At 44.1% G+C, this 21636-nt stretch overlaps 1 protein-coding gene across 5 annotated transcripts in view; it reads right to left on the bottom strand.

The window, feature by feature from the left end:
- The window catches only part of SNCAIP (synuclein alpha interacting protein), a 165158-nt gene that overhangs the window by 51051 nt on the left and 92471 nt on the right, over window positions 1-21636 (bottom strand). For all 5 annotated transcript variants that reach the window (XM_040444324.1, XM_040444329.1, XM_040444327.1 and 2 more), the window contains exon 3: window positions 11692-11764. In XM_040444324.1, coding sequence (XP_040300258.1) covers window positions 11692-11764 — 73 coding nt within the window. The remainder of the gene's footprint in view (window positions 1-11691; window positions 11765-21636) is intronic.

The raw sequence follows: 21636 nt of genomic DNA, 5'->3' as shown, positions 1-21636 counted from the left end.
GTGACTATATGGAATGTCTACAAATAACAGGGCTCTCTATTCTAAGTGACTCACTATGAAACACTATAATTCTTCTGGATCCATGTCTTTCAACAGATCCTTACAAATTTATAATTATGAGGCTAAGCTGATTGCTGACACAGAACAACTCTTTGGCTCTTGGGACTGATAAATTAGTATTTTCTTAGGAAGATAATGTACAGTTTGCTATTGCAACAGTGGATTCAATTTTCAAGGCTGAACGTCAATGCTGGCTCCCCAGATGCCCATTTATTTTTCTTCTAAATATGGAGTTATGTGTCCATCTTAGAAAGTTGGCTTTGGACTTCAAGAGGAGAAAGAAATGGTCAGGATGAAATAGTGTTCCCCTATTATTCACTGTTAGAAGTTAAATAAATTCTATCTTCCATGAAAAACACAATGGTCAGCTTTACTCGTAAGTGCCTTAAAATGTGCCTAACAGTGTGCTTTACATCTATAGCTACCGGACGCCTGAGGACCTTCACGGACATAGCTGCTAAGTTCTCCAACATAATTTTACACTTAAGGGAGGGACATTTTGAAAGACTGGAGGTGTCAATATTAGAGTCAAGAGTTCCCTTAACCCACAGTAAACTGAAGTCTGCTGTGGGCCTGCTTATTGCCAACACCTGATGCTCTGTAAGGAGGGGTGACAGGTGACTTATGCCATCTCACAACGAGAGGAAGATGGGGTCTGGAGTCTTGAGGGTGTACAATCTGCTGGGTACTTCTCCCCACACCATCCTCGGAGACTAGACTGTAACTTGATCCAGAACAAGGGTGGCATTAACTCTGGATTTGGAGAAGTGTGTAGGGCCATTTACATTGGGGGGCACACGTGTGAGGAATGCATGTTTCTGAAAAGTTCCCATGGAGTTGCTTGTTCATCGCTTTCATTGATGCCGTAAGCCCTTTATTGAGGGTATTGTGAGTCTGAAGGGGAAATACTGAGCATGTCCTTATTATAAAAATATCAACCAAAGATTTATTCACATTAAGACATTAAAATACTATTGGAAAAGATTCATTGATTTGCTTCTAAAGTTCTGACTTCAAGTGGCTGTTGGTATCAGGCAGCTCTTGAAAGGGTCAGTTTCATGTTTCATTATTTCCAGCTCTTCCCAAGTCTTCTGTGAAGACTTGCTCCTATAAATTTGTGCCCTATCTCTACCCATCCCTTTGTTCTGTGAAAACTCATTTAATACTCAAGCTCTTACTACACTAGGTAGGAAAGTCGCTTCACCAAAGAGGCATGTTCTATCAGGAAATCACTCAATATTTTGACAAGTTTAAAACTTTGAGCTTCAAAAGTACAGTTTACGTTTCAGAACAGGAGTTGGTGGGTCTGAAGAAAGTATATGGTTTCAGAGTTATTCTGTCATGTAAAAAGTATGCTGACCTTCACTTTGCCATTAGCAAAACCTCGTGAGTGCATTAAGTCTTGCATTCACTCCAGGTCCATCTTCCAGGCTCCTTTCTTTCTTTCCCTCCCTTCCTGTGCTGAATTGGAGAGAGAGACATGCATGTTAAGGGACAGTGGAGAGGCTCACCCAGCAAAGAAGCACTGAAACCAGGGAGAGCTTACCCTGGGTGGTATCTGGAAAGTGTTAGGAAGCTCAGTGTGGTTTTGCAAAGTGCAGACACACACCAGTTTTAACTGAAGGTGGCGATGTTTTACAGTGCTGATCTACAGTCAAAGACAAAGAACACCAGGCTCCTGCGAGCTTTCTTTCCAGAGAAAGAGGAGGCAGATGGAGGAGGGGTGGTGGCTGGAAAATCCGTACTCTACCCCCTACTCCCCAGCCCCAACTGATGACTCCCCAAATGCCCGATTATTTTATTTCTAAAAATGGAGTTAGGTACTTACGTTAGAAATACAGCTTTAGATCCAAAAAGAGAAAGAGAAGGGGTTATGTCTTCAGGGCATAAGGGTATTCCCTACTGTTTTCTGGCTAAAAACGGAATGGATTCTATCTTCCCTGAGAAGCCAAGCGGTGAGTCTGTGAAATCGGGCCCCATTTTGAAAAGGACACTGTTTAAGGTCTGGAGGGGGTAGGGGAAATGGGAGGAAGGCCCAGTGCTGGCCTGCAGCATACTCTTTCTCTCCACAGCCCGCCTGGTTGGGGGGCGGGGGTCTGTTCTCAAGAGCTCCCACCTGGGCCACAGGTTTTAGTTCATGGCCCTCGGAACAGACAGGTGGAGCGAAACTAAGCAAAGCACACACTGTTGCTCTTCCCGGGGTAAATGAACGGCAGGGCTACTGCGTTCTGTCTTCTGGCGCAGTTTGCCATGCACTTCACAAGCACTATGGTCAACGATGGGGAAAAAAAAAACCCTTATGTGTATTTTAAGAATTTCTCAAAATTATATATTAAAAAAATTTTTAGGGGTGCCTGGGTGGCTCAGGTCATGATCTCACTTCTCGTGGGACTTCGGCTCAGGTCATGATCTCACCACTACGGGGTTCGAGCCCCACGTCGGGCTCTGTGCTGACAGCACAGAACCTCCTTGGGATTCTTTTTCTCTCTTCCTCTCTCTCTGCCCATTCTCTGCTCTATCTCGTGCTCTCAAAATAAATAAATAAATAAGTAAACATTTTTAAAAAATGCAGATCCTGATTCAAGAGTCTGAGGTAAGGTCCGAGAGCCTGCCTTTCTAACAAGCTTGTAGGTCATGCCGATGGGTGCTGGTCCTGGCCCTGGGCCACACTGTGAGATGCCTCAGAAGGGTTGGACTTTTGCAGGTGACACTTGACTCTCTGAGGACCCTTCAACCATGAGACTCTAGGATTCTGTGTCTATGACTTGAGTTTCTTTTATGACCTTTTTTTTTTTTTTTTTTTAGGGGAAGAGTCAGCACAAAGGAGGTATGTGAATAAAGAAGACTCATTTAAAATTAAAAATATATACATTTTAAAAATGCTTATTAATTTTTTGAGAGAGAGACAGCTTGACAGAGCACAAGCGGGGGAGGGGCAGAGAGAGACAGAGAGACCCAGAATCTGAAGCAGGCTTCAGGCTCTGAGCTGGCAACACAGAGCCCGACATGGGGCTCAAACTCATGAACCATGAGATCATGAACTGAGCTGAAGTCGGACGCTTAACCCAGTGAACTACCTAGGTGCCCCTAAAAATTGTTAATGTTTATTTATTTTTGAGAGAGAGCGCGAGCAGGGGAGGGGCAGACAGAGAGGGAGACAGAGAATCCAAAGCAGACTCTGAGCTGTCAGCACAAAGCCCACTGCGGGGCTCAAACCCACAAACCATGAGATCATGACCTGAGCTGAAGTTGGACTCTCAACCAACTGAGCCACCTAGAAACCCCAAAAGGGCTCATTTTAAATGGGAAGACGGGGCACATTTAGTTTCGGGAGACAAAAAGGATGTTTTCGGCAAGAAGTAGGCAGCTCTCCGAGGTGCCATGAAGCCCTGAAAGTGGTATTCTCCACACCCCTCCCCAACCCCATTGCACATGCTCACACTTGCGCCTTGGATTGGGAAGACAGGACAGGGAAACCACTCACTCTCCCTTATGACAGGATGGAACTGTGGAGGCGGCACAAGGTACAAGGCACTCTGGAGGCTTCTGTATCGCTTCTTATCTCTTAGTTTCTTCTTTCCTTTCCCGCCTAAAGGATGCTTATCTCCCTACTTCCAAAGTTTCATCCTTCCTTCCCACAGACTTCCGTGAACTCACTTCTACCAAGATTTCTTTATCAATGTAGTGGGTGGGGGATACGTTTCTTAGAGTTCAATAAAAAATAAACCAAAATACGAGAGAGGAGACCCCTTCCCCGAAGTTTTCCTTCCATTTAACATTGTCTTTCTTCCTTTTCTTCTTTTTTAAGTTTATTTATTTTCAGAGAGAGAGTCCCACAAATGGGAGGGGGCAGAGAGCGAGAGGAAGAGACAGGATCCCAAGCAGGCTCTGGGCTGACACAGGGTTCGAACGCATGAACCATGAGATCATGACCTGAGCCGAAATCAAGAGTCGGACGCTTAACTGACTGAGCCACCCAGGCGCCTCGGTCTCATTTCTTAATTCTACAATGCTAGTCAAATGTAGAAAATTAGGGAGCTGTGGTATTTGTAGCTCTGGCTAAGCAAACATAAGAAATGTTCATGGTGGGGCGCCTGGGTGGCACAGTCGGTTAAGCGTCCGACTTCAGCCAGGTCACGATCTCGCGGTCCGTGAGTTCGAGCCCCGCATCAGGCTCTGGGCTGATGGCTCAGAACCTGGAGCCTGTTTCTGATTCTGTGTCTCCCTCTCTCTCTGCACCTCCCCCGTTCATGCTCTGTCTCTCTCTGTCCCAAAAAGAAATAAACGTTGAAAAAAAAAATTAAAAAAAAAAAAAAAAAAAAGAAATGTTCATGGAAAGAGATGACGGGGCAAGTGTGTGATGTATTTAAGCTCTGCTCCTTCTAGCCCCGACTCGTTATTTGCAACATGACCAGAGGTTTACTTTGAACTTTTCCATCATCCCCCTGCTCCTATCTTTCCCCGCACTGACTTACACCCTTCCTCTCAGAAACATAAGCTAAGTGTTAACAGATTAAAGGCAGAGGTGGTCTCTCCCTCTGGATGGGGAGGCAGGTCTACTTTCATGGGTAAGTTTTGGGCTTCATTCAGAACGATGGCCGTGCCCATTCTGTAGCAGCAGGAAAAAGCAGCAGCTAAAAATTTCCCTGCATTATGATTATAACCGTACAAAAACAAGACCTCAGGAAAAGAAAGGCTAGAAACAAATGTAGAGTGACATTTTGTTTTGGTGGCAGGATTAGTTGTAGTTTTTACCTTCCACTTTTTTTTTTTTTAAATCTTTTTAGAGAAAGAGAGAGAAAGCAAGCACAGCTGGGGGGAGGGGCAGAGGGGGAGAGAGAATCCCAAACAGGCCTGCACTATCAGCACAGAGCCTGACCTGGGGCTTGATCCCAAGACCCTGGGATTATGCCTTGAGCTGAAATCAAGGGTTGGACGCTCAACCAACTCAACCCTATCTTCCATTTTTCATAATGGATTATATCACCTTTATAAGTGTAGTTTTGGTAAAGAAAAATAAAAATAATTGCTTTACTTGACTAACATTCTCATCTAGATGTTTTATTGTTTGCACATTTTTACTGTGGTTAGATAACTGAGATTTTTGTCATAGTTGTTAGATTCTTTGCCATATTGGATTGAAGTGTTCGTTTTCTTTTTTTATTTAAATTTTTTTTTCAACGTTTATTTATTTTTGAGACAGAGAGAGACAGAGCATGAACGGGGGAGGGGCAGAGAGAGAGGGAGACACAGAATCGGAAACAGGCTCCAGGCTCCGAGCCATCAGCCCAGAGCCTGACACGGGGCTCGAACTCACGGACCGCGAGATCGTGACCTGGCTGAAGTCGGACGCTTAACCGACTGCGCCACCCAGGCGCCCCGAAGTGTTCGTTTTCTTAACTGAGGTCTTAGAAAATGTGTTTCTTCTGTGGAGTCCATTTTGCATTATATCATATCAGATACGGTCATCAGCAGGCCTTCCAATTTAAACTGCCCCACCAACCTTCACTTACAAGCTTTTAGCATTAAACCTTAATAAAATTGAAGATAGAGGGGTTATATATTTAGCATCAGCTACATTACAGAAGGGTCAGGGGGATAAATTTCATGTCAACTTACTCTTTTTGCTGCTGGCTGAAATCCTTGAAAATCTTTAAAAACCACATATTTTCTTATTTTATTTATTTGTTTTTTTAACATTTATTTATTTTTGAGAGACAGAGAGAGACAGAGCATGAGCAGGGGAGGGGCAGACAGAGAGGGAGACACAGAATCCGAAGCGGACTCCAGGCTCTGAGCTTTCAGCACAGAGCCAGATGCAGGGTTCGAACTCACGAATCGTGAGATAGTGACCTAGGCAGAAGTCAGACGCTTAATCGACTAAGCCACCCAGGCGTTCCCCCCACCTTTTTTTTTTTTTTTTTAATTTTAGATAGAGAGAGAAAGAGAGCGCACGCTGAGGAGAGGGGCAGATGGGGAGGGAGAGAGAGAATGGTAAGAGGCTCCATGCTCAGTGTGGAGCCCAATGCAGGGCTCAAGCCCGGGACCCTGGGATCATGACCTGAGCCAGAATAAAGAGTTGGATGCTCAACCTACTGAGCCACCCAGGTGCCATGAAAACCAAATATTTTCTAAGGTATGGCGTTTGTCACAAAATCTGCTCTCAGAGAGGCTAAAACTATAGCAAATGTGCAATGCGTTTAAATATACAACCACAGTGCCTTTTACCAAGTATCTACCAGATTTGAAGTTTAAAAAGAAAGGCTTTCCTTTGCTCCCTGTAATGTAAATTGTAGTCCATATTATGTAGGGTTTAAAATTCTTTCAGAATTGGGGTGCTTGGATGACTCAGTCCGTTGAGCGTCCAGACTTCAGCTCAGGTCATGATCTCGCGGTTTGTGAGTTCGAGCCCCATGTCGGGCTCTGTGCTGACAGCTCAGAGCCTAGAGCCTGCTTCAGATTCTGTCTCTCTCTCTCTCACTCTCTCTCTCTCTGTCTGCCCCTCCCCCGCTTACACTCCGTCTGTCTCTCTCAAAAATAAAACAATAAAAAAATTTTAATTTCTCTCAGAGTCTGTTGTCAAACACATCCCAGGGCCATTTATTACTGTTACATAACTGGGTTTTCTCTCCTCGGTGCATTCTCAGTTCTCAGATGCAGAGCAGCATTAATATTTATCTGCCTTCTTTCATGAGAAAATTATCCAATGGGCTTAGCACATGCGTATTTGGAAAGAATCACAAGACACTGAAAGCACCGTGAATTGAAACCTGTGTGCATTTGAATGTCCAATCAGTTAAAGAAAACTCCAAGTCAATGAAACTGAGTATGTCTGATTTGAACACCATATGTCGACATACATTACTCATCATCTGGAGAAAACCGTATGGCAGAGTTAACACTCACTGCCTTGTGCTGTCCTCTCTTCCTTCATGAGCAGCAGGGATTAAGCGGAGGATACGTGCACATGTTTCACCAATAACTTCATTTCCCAGGTGCAAGTTTTCACACATAACTTCCTTGCTGCTAATCCTTGTTTCACACCAGTAGCCACCCATGGCTCCTGGGATGAAAATTCCTGCTCAGTTGACTCAACTTCATAGGGCTCTGGAATCAGAGCTGGTTTGAAAGGCACCTGCCAGGTCCAGAATTTTGGGAAAATTATTTATGCTCTACGAGCCTCAGTTTCCTCGCCATTAAATTGGGCATAATAATGGTCTCCCCTCAGAGAATTATCCTGAGGACAAATAAGCTGCTTATGGAGGACCTGGGACACTGAACACCTAAGAAATAACTTGGATCTCTCAACAGCACCAAGGAGCTCCAAAGACAGGCCAAGTCTGTCCTGAAGGGTGCAATTTCTAGTACTTCACCTCCCTCTGACCTTGTTGTGGGACCTTCAGTACCTTCACACGGCTTTTCAAAACTTCTTTTCTTGCAAAAATCTGAAGCTCAGTCACAGTGCAGTGTAACTGATGGAAGATAGTTTGAAATATATTCTTGGCAGAGGAAAGTGTAGATTTCAACAGGAATCGAAGCCCTTGGCTAACAGAAGGGCACCTCTAGGACACGGTCATGCCCATCAGAGAGCTAGTGGAAGTGAGTGGGATGCCGCCCCAAACCTCTGACAACACTCTGCCATTTGCCTTTCTCAATGCCCACCATGGGGCTGCCCCAGGGTCTAGGGATGAAGGGGGGTGGTGAGCTCTAGGCTGTATGTCTCATGGAAGGGCTTCCAAGGCCACCAGCAGGCTCTTCTGATGTTCCAGCTCCTTGAGAGGAAAAGGCAGAAAGGACAGGCATGTGTGTTGTCTCTGCAGCTCACTTGGGAAGGCAGGGGAGTTGGGTGGTGAGTCTTGGCAGGCTGACCATGGTGCTGATAGGCTCTCATCAGACCACACGTGGAGCCACCTCAGGGTGCTCCAATTTAAAGGAGGGTGCTGGTGATTTGCAGTCATCCGCGAGACAACAAGAATGAGCAGGACACGCTTAAAACTCTGGAGGGAAACTTCAACCTGGAGAAGACAAGACCCGGAGGGCCTGCCATCTCTAAACCCTTGGCACCTTGTCCAGGAGGGGTGGCCCTTCTCCATGGATCCAAAACAAGAACGAGGACTGAGGGATGGAATTTCAGGGATGCTTATTTGGGCTGAAAGTAAACAATGAGCCTTTATGGATGGGTAGCCTCATGGGACCGTGAGCTCTCTGTCATTCGAATGAGCAGGAAGGATAATGAGGATCTCCATCGATGGGCTTTGGACCACATGATTTTGGTTTTTTGCCTTTTAAAAAACTTTTTATTTGTAAGCCATTAATTTTTCTCATTTGTAAATACATTTATGAAAGTTAAAAAGAATCAGTACAAAGAACACCTGTGTACCTTTTATCCGTATTCATCAACTGTCCACATTTTACTCATTTACTGTATTACCTGCATGTTCACTTGCGCGGTCTCTCAGACCAGATAGGTTTTGGGTCCCTTCTGTTGAGAGTTAGAATTCTACACACCGAGGCTTCTTTCCAAGTCACAAGATTTTAGAAAAATTGAAATCCTGCTGGTGGTGCTTTCCGTAGCACTTAGCATAAAGCCGAAGTCCGCATACGTGATCGATCGATAGAGCCCTACAGAGTCTGACTCTGACCCTCTCCCAGACCTCATCTTCATTTTGATCACCCTGCTGCAGCTACTCTGGTTTTCTTTTTCTTCCTCATACATGCGAGGCTCATTCCTGGCATAGGGACTTTGCTATGTAGCTCCTCTGCCTTCAACAATCTGCACTGGTTATCTCTGGCCGGGTCTTTTATTAACACTCCCAGACCTTCCCCTCTCCCCTGCCCCACCAAGTGCCCTCCTCCAACTCCTACAAGTTACTCTATCACATTGCTTCATCCCCTCTTACCACTGTTTGAAATGATCTGGTATTAATTCATTTGCTTGCCTTCTTGCCACTCCCTGGAATGTAAACATTGTGAGAACGGGGGCCTTGTCTACATCTTACTTGTTCCCATGTCCTGAGTGTCAATGACAAAAAGTATTCAATTATTTGCTGAATGAATAAATAAAAAGGACAAATGGGTCCGAGAACACCTGGTCAAGGACTTGTTTGTGCAAAAATGGTTTTCAAAAGAGCCTTGATCAGGTGGAGTGTATTCTAAGCGAGGAGAGGTTTGGGGAAGAGTCTCCCCAGAGGCTGCCCCATCCAAAAGAAGGGGTGGACTCTTTTCAGAGGCCAGTGTGCCTTCGACTGCCGTCTGTTTGAAAAGATTACCATAAAGGTAGACGTGTGCAAGGCCTCCTGGAGCCAAATCTTCGTGGGTGGTTGATATGAGCAAGAGTGGAGGGGTATAAGGAGGTGGTACTTCCATATCTGGATACCCTTGGAACTGAGAATGCCTCAATGCTTTAAAAAACTAGCTGTGAAAACTCTTTACTATGTTGAGATTCCCTTCAAAGGAGCTCAAAGATAATCTATGGTGATGCTACGGATAGATGGATTTTTCTATATGTTCTTTCTCTAGGATCACTCTTGCTCTGGTAGAAAGTAGTTTCGCAGCCTCCCAGTGAGGCCTACATGGGATGCTAGTAAAAGGCCTGAGTCTTGTCCACATGCGTCCATTTCCTGTCAGGTCTAATTACTGCTGAGGACCTTGAGCACTGGGTCTTTGCCCTGGGTGAAGTCTAAAAGCTTCGACACTTGAAACTGGCCTCCTTCTCAACCAGAGCGGAAATATCCAACATCACCTATTGTGCAAGAGGTGGGAAGACACGTGACCTGGAGAAAGTGGAGTGAATCAGCCCCAGGAAAAATGATCTTTAACGGCTTTGGTTAATGCACTTACCTCAGTAAGCAAGAATAGCTATTAAACAGAGAAGAGCAGTTCACCACAGTCTATGAGGCAAAAATGCTGATTTTGAAAGTTTTGAAAGGATAATATCCTAAAATTAAATTAATGCCACTAAGTCAAGCTATTTGAGAGGAAGCCTACGCGATGGAAAAAGAACCCACGCCGAGAGGTACACTTGCTGCTGTTTGAATCCTAGCTCTGCAACTTAACTGCTATGTGGCTGCAGGCAAGATATTTAACTTCTCTGCTGTGCCTCAGTTTACCCACCTATAGCATTGGCATTCTACGTACTCCACCCATGGGGACTTTAGGATTAACAGAGCTAATGTGAGTAAAGGGCTTACAACAGTAGCTAGCACAGAAACAGTAACTTCAGATACCTCACCTAACTCTAATCCTAACACCTGGTAACATTGGCAGAACAAACTTCTTATTTTGTTGACAATCAGTTTGAGGCTGTACGTCATATGGGTGATAAGTCACTGAACCCTAACTTGGACTCAAGTCACTGCCCACAGTCAGCAATCCAACCTTGGAGCCTGGCGATGGCTTGTAAGGAGGCACATCTTTAAAAGCCTCACGGCTAGAGCCTTTGTTGAACCCGCCAGAAACTTGACATTGTTTGAAATTAAAAAGAAAAAGAAAAACCCAAAACTCTGAAGGTAAATGAAGACTTTTATGCGAATGTAGAACTATCGTCTGCATTTCTGACCCAAACATTGAAGTATTACTTTCACTCACACAAAAAACAGAGATAAACAAACCTAGAAAGACTAGTTATTTGCCCCATCTCCTCTAAGCAAAGTCTCCAAAGTAAACAAGCCGTCCAGAAGAAAAGTAGATTAGCTTTCGGCAAGTCTTCAGTTAGAAAGGCCTAGAATTCCAGTAGCTATACAGGTAAGGGTCCTCTATGAAACCCGATACACATCATCTGAGGATTATCTGGAACCTTCCATTCCCCATGGTTTTCAGGATCCCAGCTACTATCAGAGGAGGTGAGCGTGGCACGATCAATGGTGGTACCTTAGGGCAATTACTTCCAAAAATAATAAACATCCTTTCTTAGTTTAATGCCATTGTATCATTTCCATCAACATCCTTTTTTTTTTTTTTTTTCATTTTCGCCCATCATGGAGAGAAAAGGAGAGAAACCTAATTTGATTTACAGAGGGAAAAACAACCCTGAATGTATTTTTTTTTTTTTTTTTTTTTGGTCAGGGGTGGGGGTGTGTGCAAGGAGAAAAGGTCAACCAGCTGGTTTTCATCTGTATGCCATAATTCTCTGTTTAGTTTACACTATTAAACTCCAAAGCTTTGCTTTAATCTTAACTGTTACAGTATGCCTTCTTGCAGATCCTATCATGTCGCATCCCTGATAGGGTTTCATATTCTGGCAAAGCACCATCCCCCAAGCTGGTCCTTGCCATATGGGTAGTAAACGCGTCCAACATTTTTTCATTGGCGCCTCTATCATTATGTTTTGTCACCAATGGTTTCTCGGGTTTTCAGTAAATTGCCGCGTATACTGTGGTTTGGAGCTGTCGAGATGACGGCCCGCGTTGATTTGTAGACAGCCGAGTCCTCATTAGGGCCTCCCTGTCCTGTTAGCCTGTGGAGGGTGACCTAACATCTGTTCGTTGAGGGGGTGTGCGTAGGGGGGTGAAGGGAGAAGCTGTAAAGGAAAGACAGAAGGCAGGGGCAAGTTGTGGGAGGGAGAGGCAGCTTCCTGGAGCCCTCCACTCTCTCAGAGTCAGGAGAAGGAGAGGGATGAGGAGAGGGACCTACCTGATCTGTCTTCGCTTTGCGCATCACATCTTCGGCACAGTTCGGGGATGGTCTTGAGCGACGTCACCGAGTACTGGAGGGGAAGCCGGAGGAGAAAGGGAATAAAACAACAATTTAAAACAAGAGCATTGCATTCATTCAAGTGTCCAGAAAAAGCAAAGCACAAGAAGTGACACTTGAGTACGACATGTAGATCCAGAAAAGTCGAATTTTATCCTCAACGGGCTCCTCAGTGATCCGGCAGTGACCCAAGCTCTATCTGTACACATCTAAGCAGATGTACATCAAGAAGGGCTATGTACCCCTGCTTTAACATGCAAAGTGTATCCGGCAGACATTCTCTCTCTTGTTGCTTCTGCGACTTGTGGAAGATGGAAGAATTTTCTGGCCTTGAGGAATTTCCGGAAGGTGTCTGGAATACATGCGTTTTGAGTCCGATTGTGAAGGGCCAAGGGGAGAAGCACCCAGCTTCCTGCAGCGCCCAGGGTAGCCAGGAGCCTCACCTGTGCTGATATTCTCTGGGCTACACCAACATCCCTCGTGTCGCCACTTGCCAGAGGTTTTACTGTGTGGCATCCGTGAGCTCCGTGGGAAACACAGGGGTGATGTTATAAAGAGCAAGAGGAGGTTGGTTCTCTGTCTGGAAGCTAATCTGTTTTATGTATAGATTAGACCGAACTGAAAGAAACCAGCCCCCGGGATCAACCGGGCACCGACTCAGGGGCCAGCTATCAGGATAACAAATTACGACATAAGGGGGCATAAAACCAGAAGGGCTAAAACAAATGGAAAATCAATAGCTCTGATTTACGGGGGCTCTGTCTGATGCCAATCAATCTTTCTTTAGAGAAGGATGTTTTAAAACAAAATAGATAGGATGAACTATTTCTTTAATCAAAGGACCATCTTCAATCATACATTAACTCATAAAACCCAGCTACCTACAAATATTTGGCTCTGTACCTTTGGGAATACTGTTCTTATGGGAATGAGAATGTGTGATAAAGGACTTCACTCAGAATTTGGGGGGGGGGGGAAAGAAAAAAAACCTTTAATTAATCTGAAAGAAAAATGATCACGGGAAACTCATTAGGATTATTCTAGCGTTACAAGTGAGGAATGTGTAATTAGGGTACATTTGTCAATAAGAAGGTACTCTAGTGAGCTTGATGTTGACAGATGAAGCCAAGGGTCTACATGGAGACCCCCCAGTGCTTTCCACACAATGGCAGGACAGCAAGACAGAGGGAGGGGGCAGTTGTATGTATTGTCAATTTGCCAACCGCATGTCACAAACAAATTAAATCTGCAGGTCTTGCAAGTGAAAAATGAAATCTCAAATGACCAATTAGAGAAATTACTCCTACCTGTCTGATGCAATAACATCCTGTTTATGTTGGCCAGTCCTCAGAGACTACAGGTGCTACTAGTCAATCCACTCACATACTCAGAAAGAGGGAGGGCTGTCTCTTGAACCAAAACTGAACTTCAAGCATTTTTCCCCTTTTACAGTATGTTCTTTGGGGGATGGGGGTAACATAGGTACACAAGGCATTTTTCTTGTTCCTAATAAGGTGCCTTATGTTCCTGGCCAAGTACAAGCTCTCTAAGGAATCCGGTAGCTTCTTGAGACCAGCTGGTACAGGTTAAATAATTACACAGTTTACAATTCAATTAAAACGGGGCCTTTTGTTTCCGCGGCCATGCGCCCCACAAAAGCACCCTTTGGCAAAGTCTCACCCTTGCTCCTTCTGTCTTGTTTTGTTGTTCTCCCAAGGCAAATTTTAGAAAGAGGGAGCTAAAGATGGATTAGTGTTTAAATGGAGTTAATGATAAACTCAATAAGGTTGTTCACGGGGCTTAATGATATGTATTTGATTAAACTGGCTGCGGGGCTTCCTGCATTTTCAGCCACATGCATCCTGACCGCCACCTCTCACCCCAAAGCCGGCTACATCAGAATCTCTGAATTATGGGCTCTACCCCCAGTTCTTCCTACGTGACCTCAAAGATCCTGAGTGTGCAGCAACTTGTAACATAATGACATTTAAGTTCGAGCAGCACAGGCTGCCTGGATGGTGTGGGGACTGAGCACCAGGCAGAGGATGAACCTCGCGGAGCCCCACGCACCGCCTCAACCTGTGTTAACCCGCGGCAGCTCTGTCTCTCCACCCTTGGCGTACAGAAAGTCACTTCTGTGAAGGTATACGTCTCAATTCTTTGGGAATAATGACCTTGAAGGAAAAGTCATGTGCTGTGCCTGGTGAGGAAAATTACAAATACAGCCATCTGAGAAAAGGATGATGTGTTGGCCAGACAATCAAAGTTTTGGGGAACCGTAAGAGTATGTGGAATGTCAAATTCAGCGAAGACTCCAATCTACACTGTGAACAAATCTACTATCCTTTATAAACACACAAGAAACAGAATCAGTTTAGGTATTTGTTTCAGTAAGCACAAATGCTGCTCTCTGGATAGGAGATGAAGCTTAAGAGAATGTTGTACAGTCAGGTCACGAAGGGAAGAGTGGCCGGAGAAACATACAATTCACAAAACCAACATGCGAAAACATTTTCATATTTGCACATTTGGGAATAAGCAAATGACCCAGGAAGTCTCTCTCACATGAGTGCATTGTCCTACCATCTGGGAGCTAAAAGGGAGGGCTCCCCAGCCCTTCATCCCAGTACAAAGGACAGATGGCCTTTTAGAAGGAGCTGTCTGATAGCCAAGCCACCTCATTCTCCGGACAGTGGCCAACTCCCTGGGCAACAACTACTGTCATTTTGGCCCTATCAGAACCAAAGTCCAAAGTGTCTTCCCTGTCTCTTGCTCCCAACCCCAGCCTTTATATTCTGTTCCCTTGATGCCTTTTATCCTTGGGTGATTAGAGAGAGGGGGGTTGCAGATGGTTGTTTCCTGGTTTTATGTCACTCTTGTTCTTCTTCTAAAAATCTTCCAGAGGTTAGACCCGTAGAAATAGCCTTTGTGATTCAAACTTCCTTTCCAGGTCTCAAGAAAAGCCCCTTCTACAGGTTGACCAGTTGCCTCCACTTCTTCAGTGGGCATGCAGTGTGCATTCAAAGTTTAGTTCCATCTTCTGTACCTTGGCTGGCAAAGCTTTCCTCTGGCCAGGGAAAAGCTGCCTTTCTGCAAGGCCAGCTTGGGCTGTGCTTTCTGCATGAAACCCTGGCTAACTGCTTCAGCCCTAAATGACCTTGCTCTTTACTGCCCTTGGTAAAATACTGCCTTGCCTTGGGCTCTGTTGTTTCCTAGATGTTAGTGTTGGCTCCCACAATTGCCTGAGGGAAAGGATGGTGTCTCTGACTTGCATATATACGTGGCACACAGTGGCTTATTAACTATTTGACTGGAATACCAAGACAAACACACATTTGATGGATCCCCGGCAGAATATTACAGCTTTTCAAAGGAGTTCTTTCATACTTAGGTAGTAAGTGGGCATTTCTTCCATGCTTCCATACTTGCACTCCAATTAACTGGCTTTCTAAAATGCAGATTTGACTAAGGTGCTTCTCTGTTTCACATCCTTCAGTGGCTCTGCACGGACTACAGGGCAAAGCCTCAGCATGGCACAGGAAGCCTTCCATGAGCTCAGACTTATCTCTTACCATTGTTCACTTCTTTTTTGATTGTGGCAATATGAAATTTCTTAGGGATGCCATATCTGCTGTTCTACCTGTCTACACTGTTAGGCGTGCCATTCCATTGACCTGGAATGCTATTCCACCCAGTTCATTAGGCAAACTTTTTTTAATTTTTCAAGATGGGCCTGGGAATCGCTTCTATAGAATCTTCTCCCACACTCCCAGATGGAAGTGATTCCAGCTTTCAAAGTGTGGTGTCTGGACCGGGGGCACAGACACCATCTAGGAAGTTGTTAGGAATTCACAGTCTTGGGCCCCATCCCAGAAACTCTGAGGGTAGATCCCAGCAATCTGTATTTTTACAAGCCAACTAGATGATTTTGATGTATGCTAACATTTCGGAACAACTGCTTTATATATAATTTAGGCATAAACCCATTACAGAATCCATCCATGATATTTCACCTATATGTTTATGTCACTGCTTTCTCTGCTTCCTGAGGGTGTGGACAATATTGTGTTTACCAAAGATAGTGGGTACTTACTGAACTTGAATAAAATGAATTCCCCTATGTAATCATGATTTTAGTGGCAATAATAAAAATAGTAATAGTAATAGTTAATAGTTATATAGCACTCATCTTCCTAAAAAATCCCTCATTATTACAAGTCTAGCCATGAAATTATGGTATATTTAAAAGAAAAAAACACACCTCTAATAGATTAACAGTATGGGTACTGGCTGATGCCTTAGCCTTCTGTATAAAGAACAATGGATCTGGACCCAGAAGATGCAGATTCAAGCCCCAGTTCTGGTATTTGTTTAGTTTTTAAATGTTTGTTTATTTTTGAGACAGAGAGCAAGGGCACACAAGCAGGGGAGTGGAAGAGAGAGGAGGAAACAGAGGATACAAAGTGGGGTCTGAGCTAGAGCCCCATGGGGCGCTCAAATTCATGAACTGCGAGATCATGACATGAGCTGAAGTCAGATGCTTAACTGACTGACCCCGCCAGGTGCCCCAATTTCTGGTATTTATTAACTGAGGTTCTGGACAAACTAGTCATTTCATATCTCTGGGGTTTGCTTTCTTTATTTATAGAACGCAGATAATCATATGTGGATAATACAAGTGAAGTCAGTTTACAAGGCCTGAAATGATGTTGAATGTTTTTGTCTCTTCTCCCTAACCTGTTTTCCACCTGTGCACACAGCCCTTCCCTCATCATCTTCATTGCCCTCCTGACTTTGAAGCTCAGTTGATCCAGATGTGGGAATTTAAGAGACAGAAGACAGGGTTGAGCTGGGACTGGAAAGGAGAGCCCAGCCTGTCCCAGCACATTATTTAACTTCTCTTTGGTCTTTCCTCCTTTATGAGAGTCCATGGCCAAGGGCCGACACTGAAACATTCCTTTGTGAACTCGAGTTGATATGACACAAGACAATCCTACACATCCCTGCCTGAGCCAGTCAATTTTGTCACTCAGCCATGCAAAACAGTTTGAGCGTGCATGGGATTCATAACAGTGCATGATTTCTACACCAAGCCATAAGGATCTCTGACCATCCTAGATATTGTTCAAGACTGAAAGGCTTTGGCCCTTACTCCTGAAAGCTGGAGCCAGTTGGGTGAACATGCAGACATTACTCAAGCGGTAATGAGCCACAGGGAAAGAATAAAAGAACTAAAATCCCAAACACCTTTTGAAGCTAGAGACTTTTAAACAGCTAAGGTCTCATTAAGTTTCCAAAAGAAACAATTAAGCCAGTCATCCAAACAACCATCCTGAAATTCATGATTTCTCACAAAGCTTTCCAAAATTCGGGCAGGCATCTCAATACACACCCAGTGAAACAGCAACCGTGTGTGCACGCAAAGCTGGCAGTGAAAGCAGACACACCCTGAAGCGAGGTTTTCAGAAATGTAGTATTTTCCTGAAGTCTGGAACTCCTCTCCAATGGCCTGCCCTTCCAGTTGAGGAAGGTGTGTCCTGACTTCATGCCTTCCCCACAGAGGATGTGGCATTAACAGTCCACCCCTTCGCCACTAGCCCTCCACTTGTGCTCACGTCTCTTCCCCTCCCATCCCTTCAGGTCTCTGGCTCTGCCATCATCCCTCGTCCCTCCATCTTGTCAGTCGCCCTCTCGACATCAGCTCTCTCCTCTGACAAACAAGCAGCTCTGCCACCTGAAGACAAGCTGCCTCCTCAGTGAATCATGGCCTTTCTTGCTCTTATGTTCACTGCAATCTTTTTTTCAAGAATTGCTGTGGTTCTCTTCTCTCCTCCCTCATCTCTTACATTTGCTCTTCTAGCCACCACAACATGGCTTCTGTTCACTACCCCAAAGGTCCTGCTCTTACTATGGCCTCCAATGGGTCTTGACTGGAAAATCCAACCATTCTCTTTTTTATCATGACCCAATCCCTGCTATTTACCCCTTGCTTCTTTAAATTCATTAGATACCTCTCTCCCTTTTAAGATCCCTTAGCATTCCTCCTGTACTTCTGAAAACGATTTCCCAGTCTCTTTCACAGAAGCCTCTTTTCCCTCGTCCTATGTGGGACATACTTCCACGCAGTTCCGTTCTTGGAATGTTATTCCTTCCACATTCCATGTTTCACAGGTGGCCATACAGACGCCCACAGTCTCAACAACCATCTCTACATAGTACAAATACTGGCGATCTACATTTTCATACATTCATCCCAGACGGCTTTAAATACATTTCCTTCTACCATTTAGGCTTTGTGAAAGAAAATTATTACAAATGATCCTCTTTTCAAATGCATTTGATTTTTGTTCTTGTTCCTTGTTTCTATTCTATCGAGAGGGTTTTTTTTTAATTAATAATAATCAAATTCTTGGGGTGCCTGGCTGGCTCAGTCAGTTAAGTGTCCTACTTCATGGTTGGCCCTGTATCAGGCTCTGTGCTGACAGCTCGGAGCCTGGAGCCTGCTTCAGATTCTGCGACTCCTTCTCTCTCTGCCCCTCCCCCCACTCACACTCTGTCTCTCTCTCTTTCTCTCAAAAACAAATAAACATTAAAAAAATTTTTTAAAAATTATCAAATTATTTTACACTAAGACATATTTTGTAGCTGGTATTTGGGAAAACTCAGTAACTGTTTTGCCCATTTTAAGAGTTTACCACATACAGCATTATATTGCTCATATGTGTAGTTAGGCAAAAGATGAAGGTCCACATTGGCAAGTGTGGTGAGATATCACAGCAATGAGTGGTCCCCCTTTGTGAGGACAAGTGATCATGGATGAGAAGAGACCTCAATGAACTGAGCCAAACACAGGTAACCAACAAGCCCAGCAGCAGTCATTTTCAACACAGGGGTTACATATATGGTTTCTGCAGCCAGACCGTCCATGTTATATCCTGGCTTCACCATTTTCCAGATAATTCATATTAGTTACTTAACCTCTGCCTACCAGTTTCTTCGCCTGTAAAGCAGGGTAATAAGGGTGCTTATATCAAGAGCATGCTGTGAAGACTATGAATTTAATAATGTAAAACATGGGTAAGAGTGTCTGATACATACTAAGTGTTCAACAAATGCTAGCCATTACTTACATTAACAAGTATACAAAATGAGCATGTGGAAGTGAAGCCAAAGCAACGGCAACTATTGAGGCAAAAATTCCAAGTCACAAAAAAATTACAAAAGAAATTTAACTTGCAGTAGGACCCAGGGCTGGCTATAATACTTGTTCAGCCTCAGTGATGGTCTAGTTTCAATTGTGAGCCAATTATCAATCACCACAAAAATATAAAGGCCGTCAAGAACAGAGTTTGATATGGTAATTAAATCTGACCTTCTATGGATTCAACTGGACATTTCATAATATGCTCAATTATTATTAAAGGGTCCTGGAAACTCTAAGAACATAGATCCGGTCTGTGTCATTCACCCGAGCTTAGAAGTGCTCTTGGAACACTGTAACTGTTTAATACATGTTGTTGAGTAGATCACCACTAAATCTAGTACATAAAAGGTAAATTGTGTGAATAATCTGCATTGTCAATCTAATATGTGCTATAACTCATAAGCAAGATAAGACATTTTAGGGCTATCTGCAGAGTAAGAGAAGAGCAAAAGAAAAAATCTGGCAGTTGTTCATTCTTGCAAATCATTCTATCTATAAGGCTGCTCTCCACATTCTCAGGAAGGGGTATGGAATCCAAGATGTTGAGTCTGGGTCCCCAGGTTCTGGTCTTGGGCTCTTATACTACCTATGGGACATGAACACATCGTTCATCTTGTCTGGACTAGATTATTCCTAATTCCTTTCCTGGTAGGTGTTACCGAAACAAGAGAACACAGACAACGCAGGATAGTAGAACAAGGCATGAGGTTTTTGATAACGGGCACCACAGGAGGAAGGAGTGAAAGGTAATGTAGACTTGAATACAAGACATTTGCAGAAAGAACATGTGAACACCCGATAAAAGTTGATCATACTGGGACACACTAAGAAGATAAGAGCAGGCAACCAGGCAACTGCTAGGAAGGGCAGGGCTGATGGGACAGTGAAGAAGGGACGGAGGTGGCCAGAGGCCATGTGAGAATCTTGGCAACCTCGTAGGGGAGCACACAAGAAAGTATATTAGGATCTCGTTCAGGTAGATTTCTTGCTAGAGAGGAGGGGCAAGCCAGGTTCTCTTTACCTTGATCAGCTTTACACTCCTTTTCACTCCTAAACTCAAGGCAAAACTTACATTCTTGATCCAATCAACTCTCTGCTTGAGTCCACTTGATAAGCTCTATGTGCCCTTTCTTGGGGCCTCCCACCACAGCACACGGCTTTGTGGAAACATAATGAAATCTCGGAAGTGTCAGTGGATTGCATTGAGTAAAAAGTGGTGCACACAAACCAGACAGGGGCAGGCATTCTAGTGCAAGGTTGGAAAAATGTGAGAATCCACTAAGAGGAGACTTGTTTACCAGAAGAAGTTATTTTCTTACCACACTGTGGCTCAGTCACTCAAGGAAAATGAATCCATATCATTCTGTGCTATTAGTCTAGGCTTCAAGGGCTTGGGTCAAAGGTTAGAGTGAGGTGGAACAGCATTTATTCATTATGTTCTCATGTGGCTTGCACAAAAAATAGACTGTCAAGAAAATGTCATCTTTCACCCATTGTAGTCACAATGGTACAGAAAGGTGGCAAAGCTTCCTGAGGAGGAACAGAGTGTGTCCTCACTTCTGTCTGTGTGCATGTGCGGGAGTATATTTACATGTATATGTGTATGTCCATACGCACACAGAGGTATGCAAATAGGTATGTGTGTATTATATAAATATGTGGGCATGTATTTGCACACATACATATACAAAATCTCGTATTTTCTCCATAAAGTCCAGGGCAATAGGTAGAGATGATAATTATCATGTTACAGATGGGAAAGCAGACATGCAGTAAAATTAAGAGGTTTGCCTACATTCTCTTTCACTCGTTTTATTGTATTTGGAATATATACCAACCCAATTACTTCCAAGCAGCTATTTGCAACTGCATCAGTACCAACGGAGGATAGTGATGGCATTTTATGGACTGGTCCGGAGTCTCTACTCCACCAGGTCGCTCAGAAGGGGAAGAGTAATGTGGTCACATAGTTCTGTATTTAAATCCTGGCCCTGCCACTTACTTATCCATAACGTTGTGAAAGCCATACACCTTCTCGAAGGGTCAATTTTTTTTTTCACGTGCCAGACTGGGTATTGAAACAGGGCCTGCCCCGCAGAGTTGATAGGAGTCTTTAACAAGACCCCTGACTCACAGAGTGGAGCGTGGTACATGGCAGAGCCCGTGTCTCAGGGCTGGGAGGGATGCTCCTCACGAGATCTACAGTTCGGCCTCTGCTTTGTTTTTTTATGTGTATTATATACTATCTGGAAGAATAGCAAATTGGCCTTTCTTTTTTTTTTCTTAATTTTTTAATGTTTATTTATTTTTGAGATACACACACACACACACACACACACACACACACACACACACACAGTATGAGCAGGGGAGGGGCAGAGAAAGAGGGACACACCGAATCCGAAGTAGGCTCCAGGCTCTGAGCTGTCAGCACAGAGCCCGATGTGGGGCTCGAACTCATGAACTTTGAGATGGTGACCTGAGCTGAAGTCGGACACTTAACCGACTGAGCGGCCCAGGTGCCCTGCAAATTGGCCTTTCTTAATAAAATAAATACACCGTGGCTACTAAGAAGTCTGTGGTAAAATAATATCCCAGTGCATTTTTCTTTTTCAGGAGAAGCATCTGGCTTCTGCAGGAATAAAGAAAGAAATCTGCAAACCCTTTTGCAGAGACAGAAA

The sequence above is a fragment of the Herpailurus yagouaroundi genome, unplaced genomic scaffold, assembly GCF_014898765.1.
Source record: "Herpailurus yagouaroundi ecotype Mexico unplaced genomic scaffold, PumYag 192, whole genome shotgun sequence".
NCBI classification, from domain to species: Eukaryota; Metazoa; Chordata; class Mammalia; order Carnivora; family Felidae; genus Herpailurus; species Herpailurus yagouaroundi.
The sequence above is the reverse complement of the archived record's forward strand: the minus strand, read 5'-3'. Positions and strand labels throughout refer to the sequence as shown.